Source organism: Mustela nigripes, chromosome X, assembly GCF_022355385.1.
Source record: "Mustela nigripes isolate SB6536 chromosome X, MUSNIG.SB6536, whole genome shotgun sequence".
Classification (NCBI taxonomy): domain Eukaryota; kingdom Metazoa; phylum Chordata; class Mammalia; order Carnivora; family Mustelidae; genus Mustela; species Mustela nigripes.
The window spans coordinates 123,913,427-123,928,880 of record NC_081575.1 but is presented as its reverse complement, the minus strand read 5'-3'; the positions used below and the strand labels follow the sequence as shown (position 1 = coordinate 123,928,880).

At 63.3% G+C, this 15,454-nt stretch overlaps 1 protein-coding gene across 1 annotated transcript; it reads left to right on the top strand.

Annotated features, from left to right (window-relative positions):
- Positions 1–4,848: 4,848 nt before the first annotated feature.
- On the top strand, positions 4,849–14,411 carry SHOX (SHOX homeobox). The gene is made up of 5 exons (XM_059385594.1): positions 4,849–5,113; positions 8,453–8,661; positions 12,509–12,566; positions 12,672–12,760; positions 14,166–14,411. Exons 1-5 carry the CDS (start codon positions 4,849–4,851, stop codon positions 14,409–14,411), a joined length of 867 nt encoding a protein of 288 aa, XP_059241577.1.
- The last annotated feature ends 1,043 nt before the right edge of the window (positions 14,412–15,454 follow it).

Sequence of the window (15,454 nt, the reverse complement as noted above, 5' to 3'; positions counted from 1 at the left end):
GGCCGGGAGTGGGGATGAGGGCCTGGCCGGGGGTTCCCCCGCCCTCCCTCAGGAGTAGGGACCCCGGATGGCCTCAAACCCTGCTCACCAATCCTGAGCTAAGGGCACCGAGTTTGACTTAAGGTAAATACATTCTGATGGGGACAAGCTGCCTTTGCTGGGCTCCGCGTGAAAAATGCAAGCCGTACCTTTTAGGGAGGAAGTAAACCAAATACGAAATGTCTGAATATTCATGACCTCCGTCCCCCTGGCGCTGTAACTGCTCGAGAGAAGGGGAGAGCGCGGAACAGCACCGTCTGGTTCTTAAAATGTACCTGTTTGGGGCACAGAGAGATCATTTTGTAGAATCGGAAAATGAGAATGTCCCTGTCCTCCGGCGTCTTTAGTCTTCCCTGAGCTCTGTCTGCACCTGACATGCCCCAGAAGGGGCCGCGTGGCACAAGGCACTGTGGTTACCGGGGTCATTCGTGTCCAGAGCTTCTCCTACTAGGTGTCTGGGGAACTCGGCTTGGGCTGGAGCGTCTGGACATCGGATGCGCATTGTGCCTTGCAGATCGGGGTCCATGGTGGGCACAGCAGATAAGCCTAATGGCCCCTTACTTCCCTGCAGTTGGGGAAGAGACTGGGAAAGAGGAGACATGCTCCTGACCAGCACCAGCACCGATCACCACCCCTGCGCCCGGCCCCCAGGACGCAGACGGCGGGCGAGGCCGGTTTGCTCAGTTTCTGGCCACTCCTGAGGGACCTGTGCGACTTTTCCAGACCCGCCCGGGTCCGGGGGAGGCCGACGGGGAGCCTGCCAGACTGGCCTGAAGCTGTGGAGCTGGCGTGAACTCGCGGTGGGCGCTGAGGCATCCCCAGCAACTGGTTCTTCAGGCCTGACCTCTCGCTGTCCTTGGTCTCCCCTGGGTGGGGGCAGGCTGAATTCGGGGAGGCCTGATCCGGTATGAGGGGACCCTTCCCCCGCGCAGCGAGCGGGGAGGGGGGAGCCCCCACTCTTGGGCGGCGGCCCCGGCGTCCTGGGGCGAACCCCCGTGCGTGCGTGCTCCCGGCATGGCCACGCTCTTCTCGCTGGCGCGTGGGAGGCTGGCGCGGACCGGACAGCGCCGGGGGACGCGGGTCCACAGACACCACGGGCCGTGCTGCAGGACCCTTTTTAAAGTGACCCTCCCACCTCCTCCCCCGTTGGCCGGGACCCCTCCTCCGAAGTCCAAGGTCTCTTGGCACTTTTATTTACTTTTATTGCGTTTTGGTTCCTCATGCTGCCAACAGCGCGCGTATAGGAGCGGGTCAGGCGTTCCCGAACCGGGCAGCCCGCGTCCGCGGGGGTTTCTGGGCCTCGGGACGCGCGCGCTCGCGCGGGGACGTCGGGACGCGCATCCAGGCCCCGCTGAGCTCCGAGCGCGCTGGTGTGCGTAGCATTTGGTGAACTCGAACTTTGGAAGTTCTCTTTCCTTCCCGAAACCGGATCCCCCAGGTCTGCTCCCTCCCGCCCCATCACGATTTCTTTTTTGTGGTTGTCGCCTCGCCCGGTGTTTTCCAGGAAAGAGATGGACTTTCGTGTCCGTCCACAAACTTCCCTGAAACACGTTTCCTCTCTAACAGTTGGAAGCAAAATAAATAAATAAATAAAATGCATCGGAGACTCGACTCCATCCACGTTCTCACGAGACCGGACTCTAAAAGCGTGTTATACCTCTGTTCCTTCTTTCCGGGGGGGGGGGGGGGGCGCGCATCTAGAAACTCGGACACGCTCCGCGGAGGCGGAGTCCCCTCCAGCCCGGGAGGGTCTGCACCCTCCCGTGTGGCCTGCGCCCGCGGGGCGCAAAATGTAAACGTAACAGTTCACCAAGTGAGCCCACCCTGTGGCCTCGGCCACGTCTCAGAATGAGCAGAAAACTGTGCTGGGGATCCTCACTGCCTGGGCTGAAGTGTGACGACAATCTCCGGTGTCTGTCTCCAAAGAGGCAACAGGTCAAGGAGCCTCGTGCACCCCTGGCTGGGGAGGAGTGGGGTTTCAGGGCACTGCGCCCCGCAGTCAGGGAGGGCGGTTACTCCTAGGTTCCTCACCAGCATAAGGTGGGAGTTTGTAAAAACGGTGACACCCTATGCAGGTCAGGAGCTCTCGGAAAGGCAAGGCCTTCCAGGGGGACCAGAGAAGCTGTCTGAGGAGTCCGACTCTCTTCTGAAGGGTTGTTTTGGACGCAATGGGTAGCAGGGGAAGGGGCATCGGAGGTGGGGCTGCAGAGGGGTCTGGGGCGGGGGAAGGGGGAGGGTTAGCCTCCAGAGTCCCCATCCAGTGCCTGCTGTGCAAGTTCGCAGAGGCTGCCCCAGGCTGGTGGGGGCAGAGATCCTCGTCAGGTAGGGGTGGTGCCTTGGGAGGTAGGAGGTGGGGGATGGCCCTGCAGGGGGGCCTGGGCTAAAGGTTTGACTCTTCCCTGCAGAAGCTCAGGCCTGGCAAGGCCCAGGCCCTCGGGGACGCTGCGGCTGTTGAGAAGGGACTGGGACCGTTCTGGGAGGGGTGGGCAGAATGTCCAGCATCAGACCCCTGGGGAGCTGCCCACCTCCCGGGGCTGGCGGTGAGGGGGGCTCTGACGTGGGCAGGTGAGCAGAGGAAAAGTTCCCTGTCCCGGAGGACTGGAGAAAGTTGCTGCGTCCAGGTCCAGGGTGTCCTCCCCCAACCTGCTTCTCTGTCTGTTCCTCTCTGCTCTGCTCGCCTCGGCCCTCACTGCGCTGTCTACCTGGAACGGAGCTCCGCTGGGGGGTGGGCATCTGGAGACCCCGTGGGGCAGAAGCTCCTCCCCTCACGGTTTCGGGGGCGGGGGGTGGGGGCTCCGCGGGGCGAGGACTGTCGACTGCGGGGCCGCCCGGCGCCCTCACCCCGCGCGCCCCGCGCACCGCTCGGGGCGCGAGCCCTCGGCGTTTCCCCCGCCGCCCCGCGGCATGCATAATGCATGAGGGGCTCTTGGTAATTCCGTGTGATACCCGCGCGCCTCCGCTTTGATGAGAGGGCCGCGGTGACAAAGACCTGTTTGTTACGTTGGGAGGGCTTCCTCGCCTTTCGCCTTTGAAGTCCGGAGGAGGCGGCGGCCTCGGAAACCCCCCAGCCCGACCCCGCCGCTCGCGGGGCCGAGCAGCCCGGGCCGGCGCGGAGAGGCAGCCGCGCAGAGCTCCGCGGCGAAGGATGGAGGGCGAGGCGTCCGAGGGGAAATGGGGAGAGGGAGGGCGAGTAGGAGGGGAGAGACGGGCGAGAGCGAAACGGGGGAGGGGGAAGCGCGGCGGGGAAGGAGCCGGTCTGCTCCTCCTCCTCTTCCCGAGTGCCGGGGAGGACACCCCCTGCCCCTCCCCAGACCGAGGCCCCTCCGGCCGGACCCCGAGTGACTGCACGCAGGCCCCACGATTTCCGGAGAAACCGTTCCCGTCGCGGGGCTCCCGCGGCGTCGCGCTGCACGGAACGCGGGGGTCCCGCCCAGGGGGGCCCGGGTCCCGGGCCCGGATTCCCAAACGGTCCGAGCAGGCAGGGCCTCCGGAGCGCGCAGAACGAGGCCCTCCAAAGCCCGCCAGCTCCCCCTTCGCCCGCAGCGCCGCCCCGAGCCGGGCCCGGACTCCCGCGGGAGTGGGGCAGGGGGAGACCGGGCGAGGTGACAGATAAGAGAGGGGGGAGGCGGGGAAAGTCAACTTTATTTGCAGACGGGATGGCAGGCTTGACTTCCGGTGTTGCCAACTGACTTCGTGGTGCCGTTGAGAAAGTGGGTCGTCCTCAGCCTTGGAAAGGGGGCAAGGGAAAGCGTGGCACAACCAGAAATACCTCGATTTCCCCCCAAATAAATATCCTCGGCACCGGGTTCTCGGAAGGGCTGGAGAGGAGCCTGCCTCGGTGCCGCCGCGCGGACGCTAGCGCGTGCCGGAAGGACCGCCGCGCACAAACCAGGTCTCCCCGCCAGCCGCGGCTGCCTCCGAGTCCGCACCCCGCGCGCTCCGGGCGCACGCGGCCTCCCAGTCCCCGGCCTCCGCGGCGCCGGCTCCTCCGAGGTCTGCGAGCCGCTTTTCGCCGCCCCCGCCGCCGAGGTTCCGGCGTCCACGCTCGCGTAGACGCGAGCCCCGTTCCTCCCCCTTTCGGGGTCCTCGAGCCGTTTACCGGTGCCGCCGTGCGCACCGGCTGCCAACCGCTCGCTCCGCGGGCCGCGCCGGCGGGTCCGGCCCGTCATCCAACCGCATCTCCGAGTCGCAGCCGCTTCTCCTCTGTGGATCGCGCGTCCCCGGCGCCCGGGGTCCCCTCGGCGTGTCTCCGCAGTGCCGCGCGCGCGGACGCGCCCTGAGGGGCCAGGTTCTCCGGCTCGGGCCTGCTGGGCTCCAGGCTGTGCCGGCCGGCGAGGGCCTCCTCGCCATCGATAAGCTCCTCGAGTTCGGTTTCCTCCAGGCATTGAGGGCATGCGGGTACCTGTGTGGGGCTCCGCCGCCCGCGCCCGCTCGCGCGCGCGCGCGCTCTCCCCCTCTCCCTTCCCAAAATTGGATCTTCACCTCTCCACACCAAGGTGCCCAGACGCCAAACAGTGATGAAATGAGAAGAAAGCCAATTGCCGGACTGGAGGTGGGGGAGAGATAGCGTCTCTGCGTGCGCCCGCCGCGGAGCCGGGAGCCGTAATTGCTGAAGACAGGGAGCGCGGGGGGTTGGGCGGACGCGGCCTTGTATAAATAGTGAGATCTCAAATTGAAACGCATAAATAACAGCGGGAGGCATCCACCCTCGCACGGACCGTCCTCTCCGCGCGGGGAGGCGTGCGGACCTCAGCCCCGCTCCCAGCCGGCGCCGCCGAGCCCCGCGGACCCCGCAGCCCCCGCGCAGCCATGGAGGAACTCACGGCTTTTGTATCCAAATCTTTTGACCAGAAAAGCAAAGAGGAGGCCGGCGGCGTGGGCAAGAAGGACTCGATCACGTACCGGGAAGTTTTGGAGAGCGGACTGGCGCGCTCCCGGGAGCTGGGGAGCTCGGAATCCAGCCTCCAGGACATTACGGAGGGCAGTGGCCACTGTTCGGTGCATCTGTTTAAGGACCACGTGGACAACGACAAGGACAAGCTGAAAGAGTTCGGCGCGGGCAGGGCTGCGGAAGGTAAGCTCGCCGGACGCCGCTCCGGGGCCCTCCCGGGGACGGCGCCTCCTCGCCACCGAGCCCGCCCGCCTGCCCCTCGCTCCGCGCGCCTGGGGAGGCCCCGGGCGCCGCGGCTCGCTCCGAATTCCACCCCCAAACTCTGAATTCACAGCCACGCTCGGACGGAAAGGCCCCGGCAACCCGCCGCCAGTCTTTGCGTAAGAAAGAAAGGAAAATGCGAACACAGGACAGGAGGCGAGGGGAGCCGAGGATGGGCAGGGGCTGGGCACAAGTGCTGCCTGAGGACCGGCTTCTCCCCGCCGCTGGCGCCCGGCGTCGCAGCGGGAACTTCCCCGGGTTGGGGGTCCATCGGGGCGGATGAGCCTGAAAGCAGCGGTCCGCTGTAGGGGCCGCTGGGTACGTGCCTGTGGGCCGCCCAGTCCGCCTTGAGGCTACTCCGCAGCGCGCACGAGGAGAGATCCACGCGCATCTCTCCCGGCGCCCACCGTCTCCTGGCGTCGCGAGCATTTGAAAGGAGCAGGCGTGGAGGACGCGCGGGCCGGGGGTCCCGGGGCGAACGCGCGCAGTCGCCTCTCCCGCCTGGTGAACGCTCTCCGCGCTGTTTCCTCTTTAAAAACTTTCCCCCTTGAACCTCGAGGCTTGATCTCAGCTGAGGCGGGCCTCTAAATTAAAACCACTCCCGCGCCCGCAGGTGGCCCGGGTCTGGACGCGAAGTGAAGGCCCCGGGCAGTTGGGGGGGTGCGCAGGCGGCCTCCGGACCCCAGGCTGTCAGAGCGCAGCCGGCTCTGGTGCGGACGCCTCCTTCCTTTCTGCCTCTCCGGATAAGGTCGCCTAGGTTCCCGCCGTTGCTGAGTCGGGCGATACGGAAGGTTCATGGGGGCTCTCCCAGCTGGGCAGGGGTGGTCCCAGCCCCAGGGGTTTCAGACCAAACAGCGCAACCAGCAGCGGTCAATCAGAGGCCTAAAATGGGCTGGATTTCCTCGGGGGTCGGGGGCACAGTTTGAATTTGGTCGAACATCACTTTTTCATTACAAAGAGGAAATACAGAGCCCGGCCATTCGCCTCCACGGGCTCTGTTCCACACGCTGTCCCTGTGCTGGTCCTGCTATAACTAGACCTCCCCGGGACAGACAGCTCCCCTGACCCAAGAAGCCCATGCCTCCTGCTCTTGGGGACCCTATACTTGGGGTCTCCGAGGGGCAGAGTCCTAGGCCATGGCCTTGAAACGGTGCCGATGACCTAGATGTCTTTACGAGGCCTTGACCCGTGGAAGCAGCACGCGGGCAGAGTCTTACAGATCAGCCCCTGACTGCTGGCCACCCAGGTGGCTGGGCCTGAGCTGCCTTACCTCAGGGTTCCCCCACCCCCGGGCACCGTGGGTCACCCCTCGCTCTATCATTTACAGAGTTTGCTTTGAACAAGACACAGCTGTCGCCTGGGTGAGACCCCGGGCCTACACGGGACTTGAGAGGCTGATAGCACCCAGGGCTGACCTCCGTGGTTCCCGACCGGTTCCCCTCCTCCTTCCTAGAGGTCGGGTCCCTCCTCATCCCCCCTTTCACCGAGATTGCCGAGGCAGCGGACCCCAGAAAAGGGGGCCTCAGAAAGAGAGCGGAGTACACGCAGGGCCTTTCCAGAAGGAGAGAGCAGAAGGGGGCTTCTTTCCTACCAGCTGTACCGTTCCCCCTGGGCTGGGTGCACAGACCCCTGGCCGGGCTCACCCCTGGTGCATTTGTAAAACGGGAGCGAGATGAAACTCTGGGAGATCTTGGGGTTCCAGAAGAAACCCGGAGGTCTTGGGCTCCTGCACCACGGGTCCTGCCTTCCCGAGCCTGCGAGTCTGTGCCGCCGGTTCTTAAGGACTTTGAAGGCCGGCGTGTCAGCTGGGATCAGTCCCTGGGGTCAGACATCAGAGACAGGGAGGAAGGAAGAGTGAGGGGCCGCCTCTAGGACAGGATTTGCGACTGGGAAAGAAGCGGGGTGTTTCTGGCAACGCGGTGCTTTCAGGGGGGTGGAAGCGGATTTAAAAATCCAGGCTGGGGTCAAGAGCCCAGCGGTCAGGAGTCTTGATGGAGAGGCAGAGTCAGGACGGGGCTTCTGCTGTCCAGCTCTGGGATCCTGGTTGCGGGGAGGAAGGTAGCAGACGGCCCGTCTCCCCACAGCCGCTTTCGGTCTTTCCCTCTTGGTAAGTTTCTGGGCTGGGGAATGGAGCGGCCTTCTCTGCTTCAGAAGCGGGGTCTGTGCGGGCAGATTCCGCCAAAGGCCAGCCTCTTCTTGACACCCGGGGACGTCCGTTTAGGGCGCGGAGATGCTCTCTGCCGGTGTCCAGCAAGTTCTGCTGGAGAGAAAGCCCCCGGAGACGGAGGCGGCCCTGTACCCGCCTGCCAGCCACGGGTTAGGAGGACTGCCTTTTATTTTTAAATTTCTGAACTTGGGGAGGCCCTGCGTTTCCTAGGAGAGGGAAGGGGAGGTCTCTGAGTTAGAATCAAAATGCTGACATTCTTACCGGATGCTCGAGCCCCCAGTCACCTCCCTCCAGCAAGTACAGATGCTAATACCTTTTTTTTTTTTGGACTACGAAGGTACCACCGTTGGGGTCCCGGTGGGGTGTGTGTGTCACCGCGTGTGCAGATATGTGAAGCAGAGGAGAATGAGAGAGGGCGAGCAGGAGGACCCTGCTCTTCCAGGCACCCCCGGACCCCACACTGTGCATAGGGTAGGAGCTTTGGTCGCATGCTCTGAAGAAGAGACCAGGGTAGGGGCCTTGCGCGCGCTGAGCTCCACAGCCTCGGGGAGGGAAGCTCCGACCCGCCTGGCACGGCCCGCGTCCTGCGACTCAGCAACGCAGGGGCAGCGGGGTTTCCAGGCCTGCACCGCAGGCTGGCCCGGGCCTGCCTCGCACCCTTTGCGGGACGCACACTCGGGGCATTCTGCCCAAACTTCTTGGACTTAAAATAATACTTTACACCCCAGTCCCGAGAGGCAGGGGGAGAGTGAGAGTGGAGGTCAGGCTATGTCAGCGTGTCAAGAGGCAAAATTAAGGAAACCGTGGCGAGATGAGGGCCAGAAACCCGGCGCCGCCCATGCCCGAGTTGTAAGCAAAGACGTGCGTTCCCCCTCGCTCCCCTCCAGTCCGCTTTATCGACCTGACGCTGCCCCGCGGTCGGGGCGCCTTGGCGGCTGGGGCCCCGTCCTCCGCTCGCTCACACTTGGATGTCAGCCGCGTGGCGCAGAAGCCTGCGCCGCGGGCCTCCTCCTCCCGCGCGCGGCCCGCGGGGACCGGCAGGGCGCGCGGGGGAGCCCTGCGCGCTCAGCCCCGTGCGCTCCGCCCGCCCGCAGGTATGTACGAGAGCAAGGAGAAGCGCGAGGACGTGAAGTCTGAGGACGAGGACGGCCAGACGAAGCTGAAGCAGCGGCGCAGCCGCACCAACTTCACGCTGGAGCAGCTCAACGAGCTGGAGCGGCTCTTCGACGAGACCCACTACCCCGACGCCTTCATGCGCGAGGAGCTCAGCCAGCGCCTGGGGCTCTCGGAGGCGCGTGTGCAGGTAGGAGCGCGCGGCCCGGCCCCGCCACCCGGGCCTCGCCGGGTCCCCGGGGCGCGCCGGCTCGGCCCGGGCTGCAGGCCTTTCTCGGGCGGCCCTCGCCAGCGGGCCGCACGGTTCCTGCGAAGGGCGAGGCCCCTGCACGTCGAGGTGGTCGGGCACTGGGATGTCTCCTCACCTCTCTCCACTGTGCCTGTTCCCTCCTCCTCCGAGGCTCGAGCCCCCCGCCCTCCCGCTCCACAGGGAGGAGAGGCGAGGGGCGAGCTGGGGGGAGTCGCGCACACGGGGCCTGTTGATGAGCTCGGCGGCTGCCCGCGCGGGGCCGGATTAGCCGGGGCGTGGGGGGGGGGCGCGGGGCGGGGGGCGCGGGCGCATGAATTCATGATGTCCCATCTGCCGAGCCGCTGTCTGCAGGGGCCCTGGGCGTGTCCAGCACGTGCGCGCAGGGGACGCTCTGGCAAGCCCTTCCCGGGCATTAGCAACGTTGAGTTAAATTGATTAATGCATTTATGGGGGAGGGTGGCAGAGACTCGCTTCCTCCGCGGGAAACGCAGACCCCACCTGGGAGGTCGGGCCTGGAGCTCCCCGGCAGTCCTTCAAGGCTCGGAGCAGGACAGCAGCGCCAGGGAGAGCCAGGGAAAGCGGGTCAGCCTCTCGGGGCTCTGGGGACCGGTTTTAAATAAACGGAATTAATATTGCCAAGCGGGGAGGGGTCCGCGTGAACGGCACAGCGCCCTGAAAGCCCGAGTTTCCCGTTTCTTACAAGACCAACACAGTCCAACACCGCGTCCCCCCCGCGATGACTTGCAAAATGAAAACACAGAGTTTTGCAGATACTGTGTTACGGAATCTTTAATTTGAAATTTATTATTATTATTATTTTTTTTTGGATCCGAGGCCCCTTGCAGCTTCCCATGTGGCTGCAGCCAATAATGGGTTTTCTTGGGTTGAAATGCAATATCCCGCAGCCATTTCCAGCTCTGGTCCCCAGAGCCGGCAGACAGAGAGCCTCCCTACAAGACGGGACCCACGTGTGGGCGCAGAGTAGGTCTGGACTGCCTCGTCCCCGTGGGTCCAGGCCGTTGGGACCTCTGTGGCCACCCCCCTGGCAAAGAGCGGCGGCCCTCGCTGCTGCTCAGGGTGTCTTTTTTCACCGGCCACCCTTCCCGGGGAAGATAGATGACGCTGCCCCGTATAAATTAATGAAAAGATTAAACTTTCGCTGAAGGGGACATCAACTTTTATGTCATCTTCCCGGTGTCTCTCGGCCTGGGTTCTGTAATATCTCCCAGGCCTTGATGTACTGTTTCTATAAAAATAAATTACTTCTAATTTAATTGTCCACTATTTCTTTCGGTAGTCTATTACCGAGGAACACCTTAGCACGAGGGACGGAGTGGCAGGAAATTGGTTCTTGGGTGCTTTGCGGACCTTGAGAAAGCCCTAAAACGTCAAGGAAGGGGCGAGGGGAGAGGGGCGACGCGCGTGGCGATCCGTGCAGAGGTGCATTAAAATTTAACGACTGTAAATAATCATAAAAACAAACACGGGGATCGAACAGTAGGAATCATTTTCTGGTGGCCATGGGGGAAAAGCATCGCGGGATGAAGGGGAGGCAGACGGGCTCATAAAAATCAATTAGTGAAAACGAATGGGTCATCCCGCAGACGGTGCGGGGGTCTTGGGGGGGGTGGTGGTGGGTAGCAGCCAGCGCAGGGGGACCGAGTTGGAACTCGGGGCGTGATTCCCGTCTCCGTCTCCGAAGGGTTCGGTAATCCTTTTCGGTACAGCCTGTCCCGGGTTGTTAAAGGATAGAGTTTCAATTTAGTGTGGGAATTTGCTGTAAATAAATTGGGGATCCTACGGAAGCTGTTCCTTATTAACCTTTTATTTTTAGTGTCGCTGTGGCACCTCGTATCCCACAGCTGTCAGGGTTATAATGGAAAGTTATGAGACCACAGTGAGGGGCAGGAGGTAATTTAATTACAACAAATATCTTCGGGTTTATGGCGCAGAGCTAAATTAAATGTCATTATTCACTGTCTGTAATGGAAATCAAAAAGAAATCAGATTACACCATTTGTGAAAGAAATCAGTGACTAGCCCTTAATGAAGATATAAGCCCTAAACCAGTGTACTGTACTTCACTTAGCATACTCAGGACTAATTGGAATTGATCGTGAATCACCCCAAGACTGATTTATTATCGCTTCGCGCGCGGGGCTAATGCATCACTTTTCTTCATAATCGCACCTCCCCCCCACCCAGAGCCCCCCACCCCTCACTACCCACCCGGCGAGGAAAGCCAGCTTCGCCTTCCGGACTTACAGACGATTCTGTTTTTGAAAAGTGCCCGCACTGGGGGCAGAGCTTGCCCCTGGGGCCTCGGTCTCCTGAGTGCCCCGAGGAGAGGGAGGGGTTGCGGCCGGGTCCCAAGGGGTCCAGTGCCATCAGGGGTGCTCCTGGGGTGGGGGAGAGTCTGGTGGAGGCTCCTTGTGGGGATGAGAGAGGAGGGATTGTCAGCGCAGGCTTTGCAGATGCGAGGAAAGGTTTGCGGACCTTGGGGTGCAGAGCGAGGGTGACAGCACGGGGAAAACTTTTCACGGGAACGTGCTGAAACTTTTCCAAGCTCCCTGTAGCCTGTCCGCATGAGCTTCTGGAAAGCCAGTTCTCAAGGGTGGGTGGGCGATAGCCCAGACTTGGACAAAAACCCTCCTCTTAAGGGTCTGGAGAGGAAAAGTTAAGGTTTCTAATCTGCCCTGTGTGCAGAGGATCCTCCCCGCAGGCAGTGGGGGTCGGGAAGCAGCCACACTCTCTGCTTGCAGCCTCGGGAGCTCAGGGCACCAAGCTACCCGGGCAGAGTGGCCCGAGGGAAGGGTGTCTTGGTGCTAATTACCCTGCGTGGTCACTGCCAGCCATCGCGGCTGTGAGGGTCAGTGAGAGCGGCGACAAAGCTTCCGGCGGAGAAAGCCTTAGGAAAAACTCAGTGGCTGAGAATATGGAGGGAGGGTCCTCGGCATTTCATCAGGCACAGCCTGAGGGACCCTGTGCTCAAGGACCAGAGCTGTCTGGAGGAGAGGGGGAGCTCTTGAGCGCAGAGGGAGGAGGAAGGTTTTTGGGGGGACCCTGTGCGCCCCAATTTTGACAGCACACCTGTGTGTCTCGCTGCACCCAGGAGGATCCCACTAATACCCTTTCTCCAAGAGTTAGGTGTTTTGTTTTGTTTTGTTTTGTGCAGAGAGGCTGGTGCCGGAAATTATGGGGTTGCCCCCATTTCATGCATCCAGGACGTTCATGACTTCTTCATATTACACGGGACCTTCCTGGTTTCCAAGGAGAACATGGAAGTTTCTGGACTCGGGGTGTCTCCAGTTTGGGGGAGGGAGGCCGCCTTTGAAGCTCCTAGTCAGGCCGGGCACCCCCTTCCTTGGTGGCTAAGGTCTGCCAGGGGGAAGGTCAGGCTGTCCCAGCGGCTGGCGGAGTGGAGGAGGGAATGCCCGCCACGATCGTGGAAAGTTCTCGAATCCGTCCGCTGTGGCAGCACGCAGGCCTTACTGCATGTTAAGGCTCCTGGCCTTGGGGACCAGGCAGGGCCCAGAAGGGAGTCTGGGAATGCGCAGCTGTAGGTCTACGGTAGGGCGAGGGCTCGGTTGGGAGACGACAGGGCGCGGGAGAGGGCTCTATTGCGCCCTGAGAGGCTCCGGGACTCTGTGCCCCGTCCGCGTGGGACCTGCGCGCGCCCCCTGCGCGCGCCCCCCGCGCCTCGTCTACCGTGGTGCTGGCGAGAAGCCACAGCTTCAGAGACCGTGGTGCTCACGAGGCTGCGCGCGTCTGTCTGCTCTGTCCCCAGGTCTGGTTCCAGAACCGAAGAGCCAAGTGCCGCAAGCAGGAGAACCAGATGCATAAAGGTGGGTGGTGCCCAGGAGGGCGGCGGAGGTGGGGGGCGCGTGCGGAGGCCTCCGGGGCGCGCGCAAGACCCCGGTGGTCTACATGGCTGCTTTCTTCCCTTGCAGGCGTTATCCTGGGCACCGCCAGCCACCTGGACGCCTGCAGGGTTGCGCCCTACGTCAACATGGGCGCCCTGCGAATGCCTTTCCAACAGGTAGCCCGTTTTTCTTCCTTCTGAGCCGCGCGCGGGGCCCCGCCACCTCCCCGCCTCCCTGGCGTCCGGCCTCCGCGGAAGAAAGGCTGCCGCCTTTACAAGGCGGCATTTATAGACCCGTTGGCACGTATTAAAATCACGCTGTAAAACTCCAAGGCTCACCTTTGGGAGGGCCAGGGTAGAAACCCAAACACGATTTTACAAAAATCGGAGTGAAAAAATTAAAAAAAAAAAATCCCACCCACCCAGGCTTCCTGCTTGGGGGTGGAGGGGCGGGGTTGCTCGCACTTGGGTGTGAGGTCCTGTGTGTGTACCGAACCCCAACTTGCCTCCCCCACGGCCTGGGGGGGGGGCTGTCTGGGCCCAGGCTGTTGCCGAGCCTGGCTCCCCACATCCCAGCTGGGCTCCTGGGGCTCAGGGTCTGGGGATCCCAGCGGGCAAGAGCTGTTCTCCCTGGACAGGAGTGGCTAGGGTGTCCGAAGGCCCCAGGGGCTGCGTTCGGCTTGGGACCAGCTATGGTGGGCGGTGGAAGCTGCGCGGGGCAGGCGCCTGCCCTCAGAGTGAGAGCGCAGAGCCCGCGCGCTCCCTGCCTCGCCCCAGCGCACGACCCTGGGGTGCGCCCCTTGTCGATCCAACGTTGGGGGGTGTGGAGCACTTATGCTGGGGCGAGCAGGGGTGCTCTGGGACTAGTGGAGGCGTGGCCACTCCCCCCCCCCCCCCCCCCCCCCCCCCCCCCCCACGGAGCTGTTTTGCTCCAAGGACCAGACCTGGGTTTATATTTGGATCCGTGTTTGCTGGGGGCCCCCGCGGGTCATCTAGGGAGTGGGTGGTGGACGGTGTCAGCACTAGACACCTGAGAGTTGGAGCAGGCGCTGGAGCCCGGGGCTGTCCGACTCAAGGTGCCCAAGCCGGAAAGGACCCTCCGCGCCGTCTTCCGCCCCTGCTGCACCCCTTCCTCCGGGGCGGGGCGACCTCCCCGCACCACAGAACGGCTCCCCGACTTGGGGTCAGCCATGGGGTCTCGCCAGAATTAGGCCCTTGGAACACGGACAGTCGGTCGGTCGTGCTTGTCACGGGTTCGAGAGTCGCCCCAGGCGGATGTGAGACGGGGGTCCAGAGCCCGGCTCAGGAACACGTCACAGGTTCAGAGACATTGAGGCTTTCTCGAGGAGGGGATGCCTGCCAGGACAGGGGTGTGGGCGCCCCAGGGGCCGGCGGGTGCGCGAGATGCTGAGACTCTCTAGAGCAGTCAGAGGCCCCCGCGTTCGCACGTGTCCAGAAGACAGTCCGACTCCCCTGGCTGGGGGGGGGATGGTCCCTGGGTGCGGGAAGGGGGCTCCCCAAGGCCCGTCGGGGCGGGAAGGGCCCGTCCGCAGCCGGCCTAACTGCCCGGTCTGCCCCGCAGGTCCAGGCGCAGCTGCAGCTGGAAGGCGTGGCGCACGCGCACCCGCACCTACACCCGCACCTGGCCGCGCACGCGCCCTACCTGATGTTCCCGCCGCCGCCCTTCGGGCTGCCCATCGCGTCGCTGGCCGAGTCGGCCTCGGCCGCTGCTGTCGTGGCCGCCGCGGCCAAAAGCAACAGCAAGAACTCCAGCATCGCCGACCTGCGGCTCAAGGCGCGTAAGCACGCCGAGGCCTTGGGGCTCTGACCCGCCGCCAGCCCCGCGCCCAGCCCCGGCCCCACGACCCCGCCCGCGCTGCGTCCTGCACTCGACCCCTCTGCGCCCCCGGACGGCCGCACGGAAGCCCCGGAGCGAGGGCGCGGGCCCTGGTGCAGCGGCCTCCCTGCCTGGGGCAGCACCGGGCCCCCCACTGGTCCAGGGCGGGGGGCCTTCCGGCACCTCACGACCCCGCCAGACCCTCGCCGAGACTGTGCGGAAGAGAGCGGGTGAAGGTCAGAGCAGCCAACCCAGCCCTCGGCCTCGCAGTCTGTGCGTCCTGGGACCCTGAGCCCCGGGGAGCCCCGCGCGTCCTCCTCTGCTGCCGCCAGCGCCCCGACCCACCTGTGCATGCGGCCTCCTACCCACCTTGGAAGACCATGGAGTCGACTCCACGCCAAGATCTGGGGCTGGTCTCCGCGGAAGACGCCAGTTCTTGGTTGCCCTCCGTTTTACGCACCGCCACGAAGTTTTCATCCGAGGAGGCGAGGAGCGGAAAGACCGGTGTGGATTGCGCCTGCCCGGCTCGGGACCCCGTGCTCTGCAGCAATATCGAAACGCGTCTGCCCACCGACGTCCTCGGGACAAGGTGGGGAGAAGGTGCGGGAGACGCGAATCTCCCACTGGTGTCCGTACTTGGGGGGGAGCCTGCATGGCCAGCACCGTTGTCATGCGCACGGCTGGTCCCGAGCACCGAGTGTAGGATTCCTTCTTGTGCCATAGACCAGGCGACTTTATAACTTTTCCAGTATTTGATTCCCGAATTGACTTGTTCCCCACCCTTGGGCTGTTTTACCGAATTCAGATGCAAATGACTCGCCTAGAGACGCAGGGGCGCGCGGTTTTTAGGTCGAATACGGAGGCAGCATTAACTTTAGTCAAATGCAATTAAGTGCAGTAAAAGTGCAATACTGTAAATGTTATAGATTTAAAAAAAAAAAAAAGAAAATAGCCGTGCACTCTTGACCCTGTCAGCTTTGGAACTGTAAGGGCTTTACCGCCTCCTGTGTGCTGCGGGCCTGGCCATCGGGGGC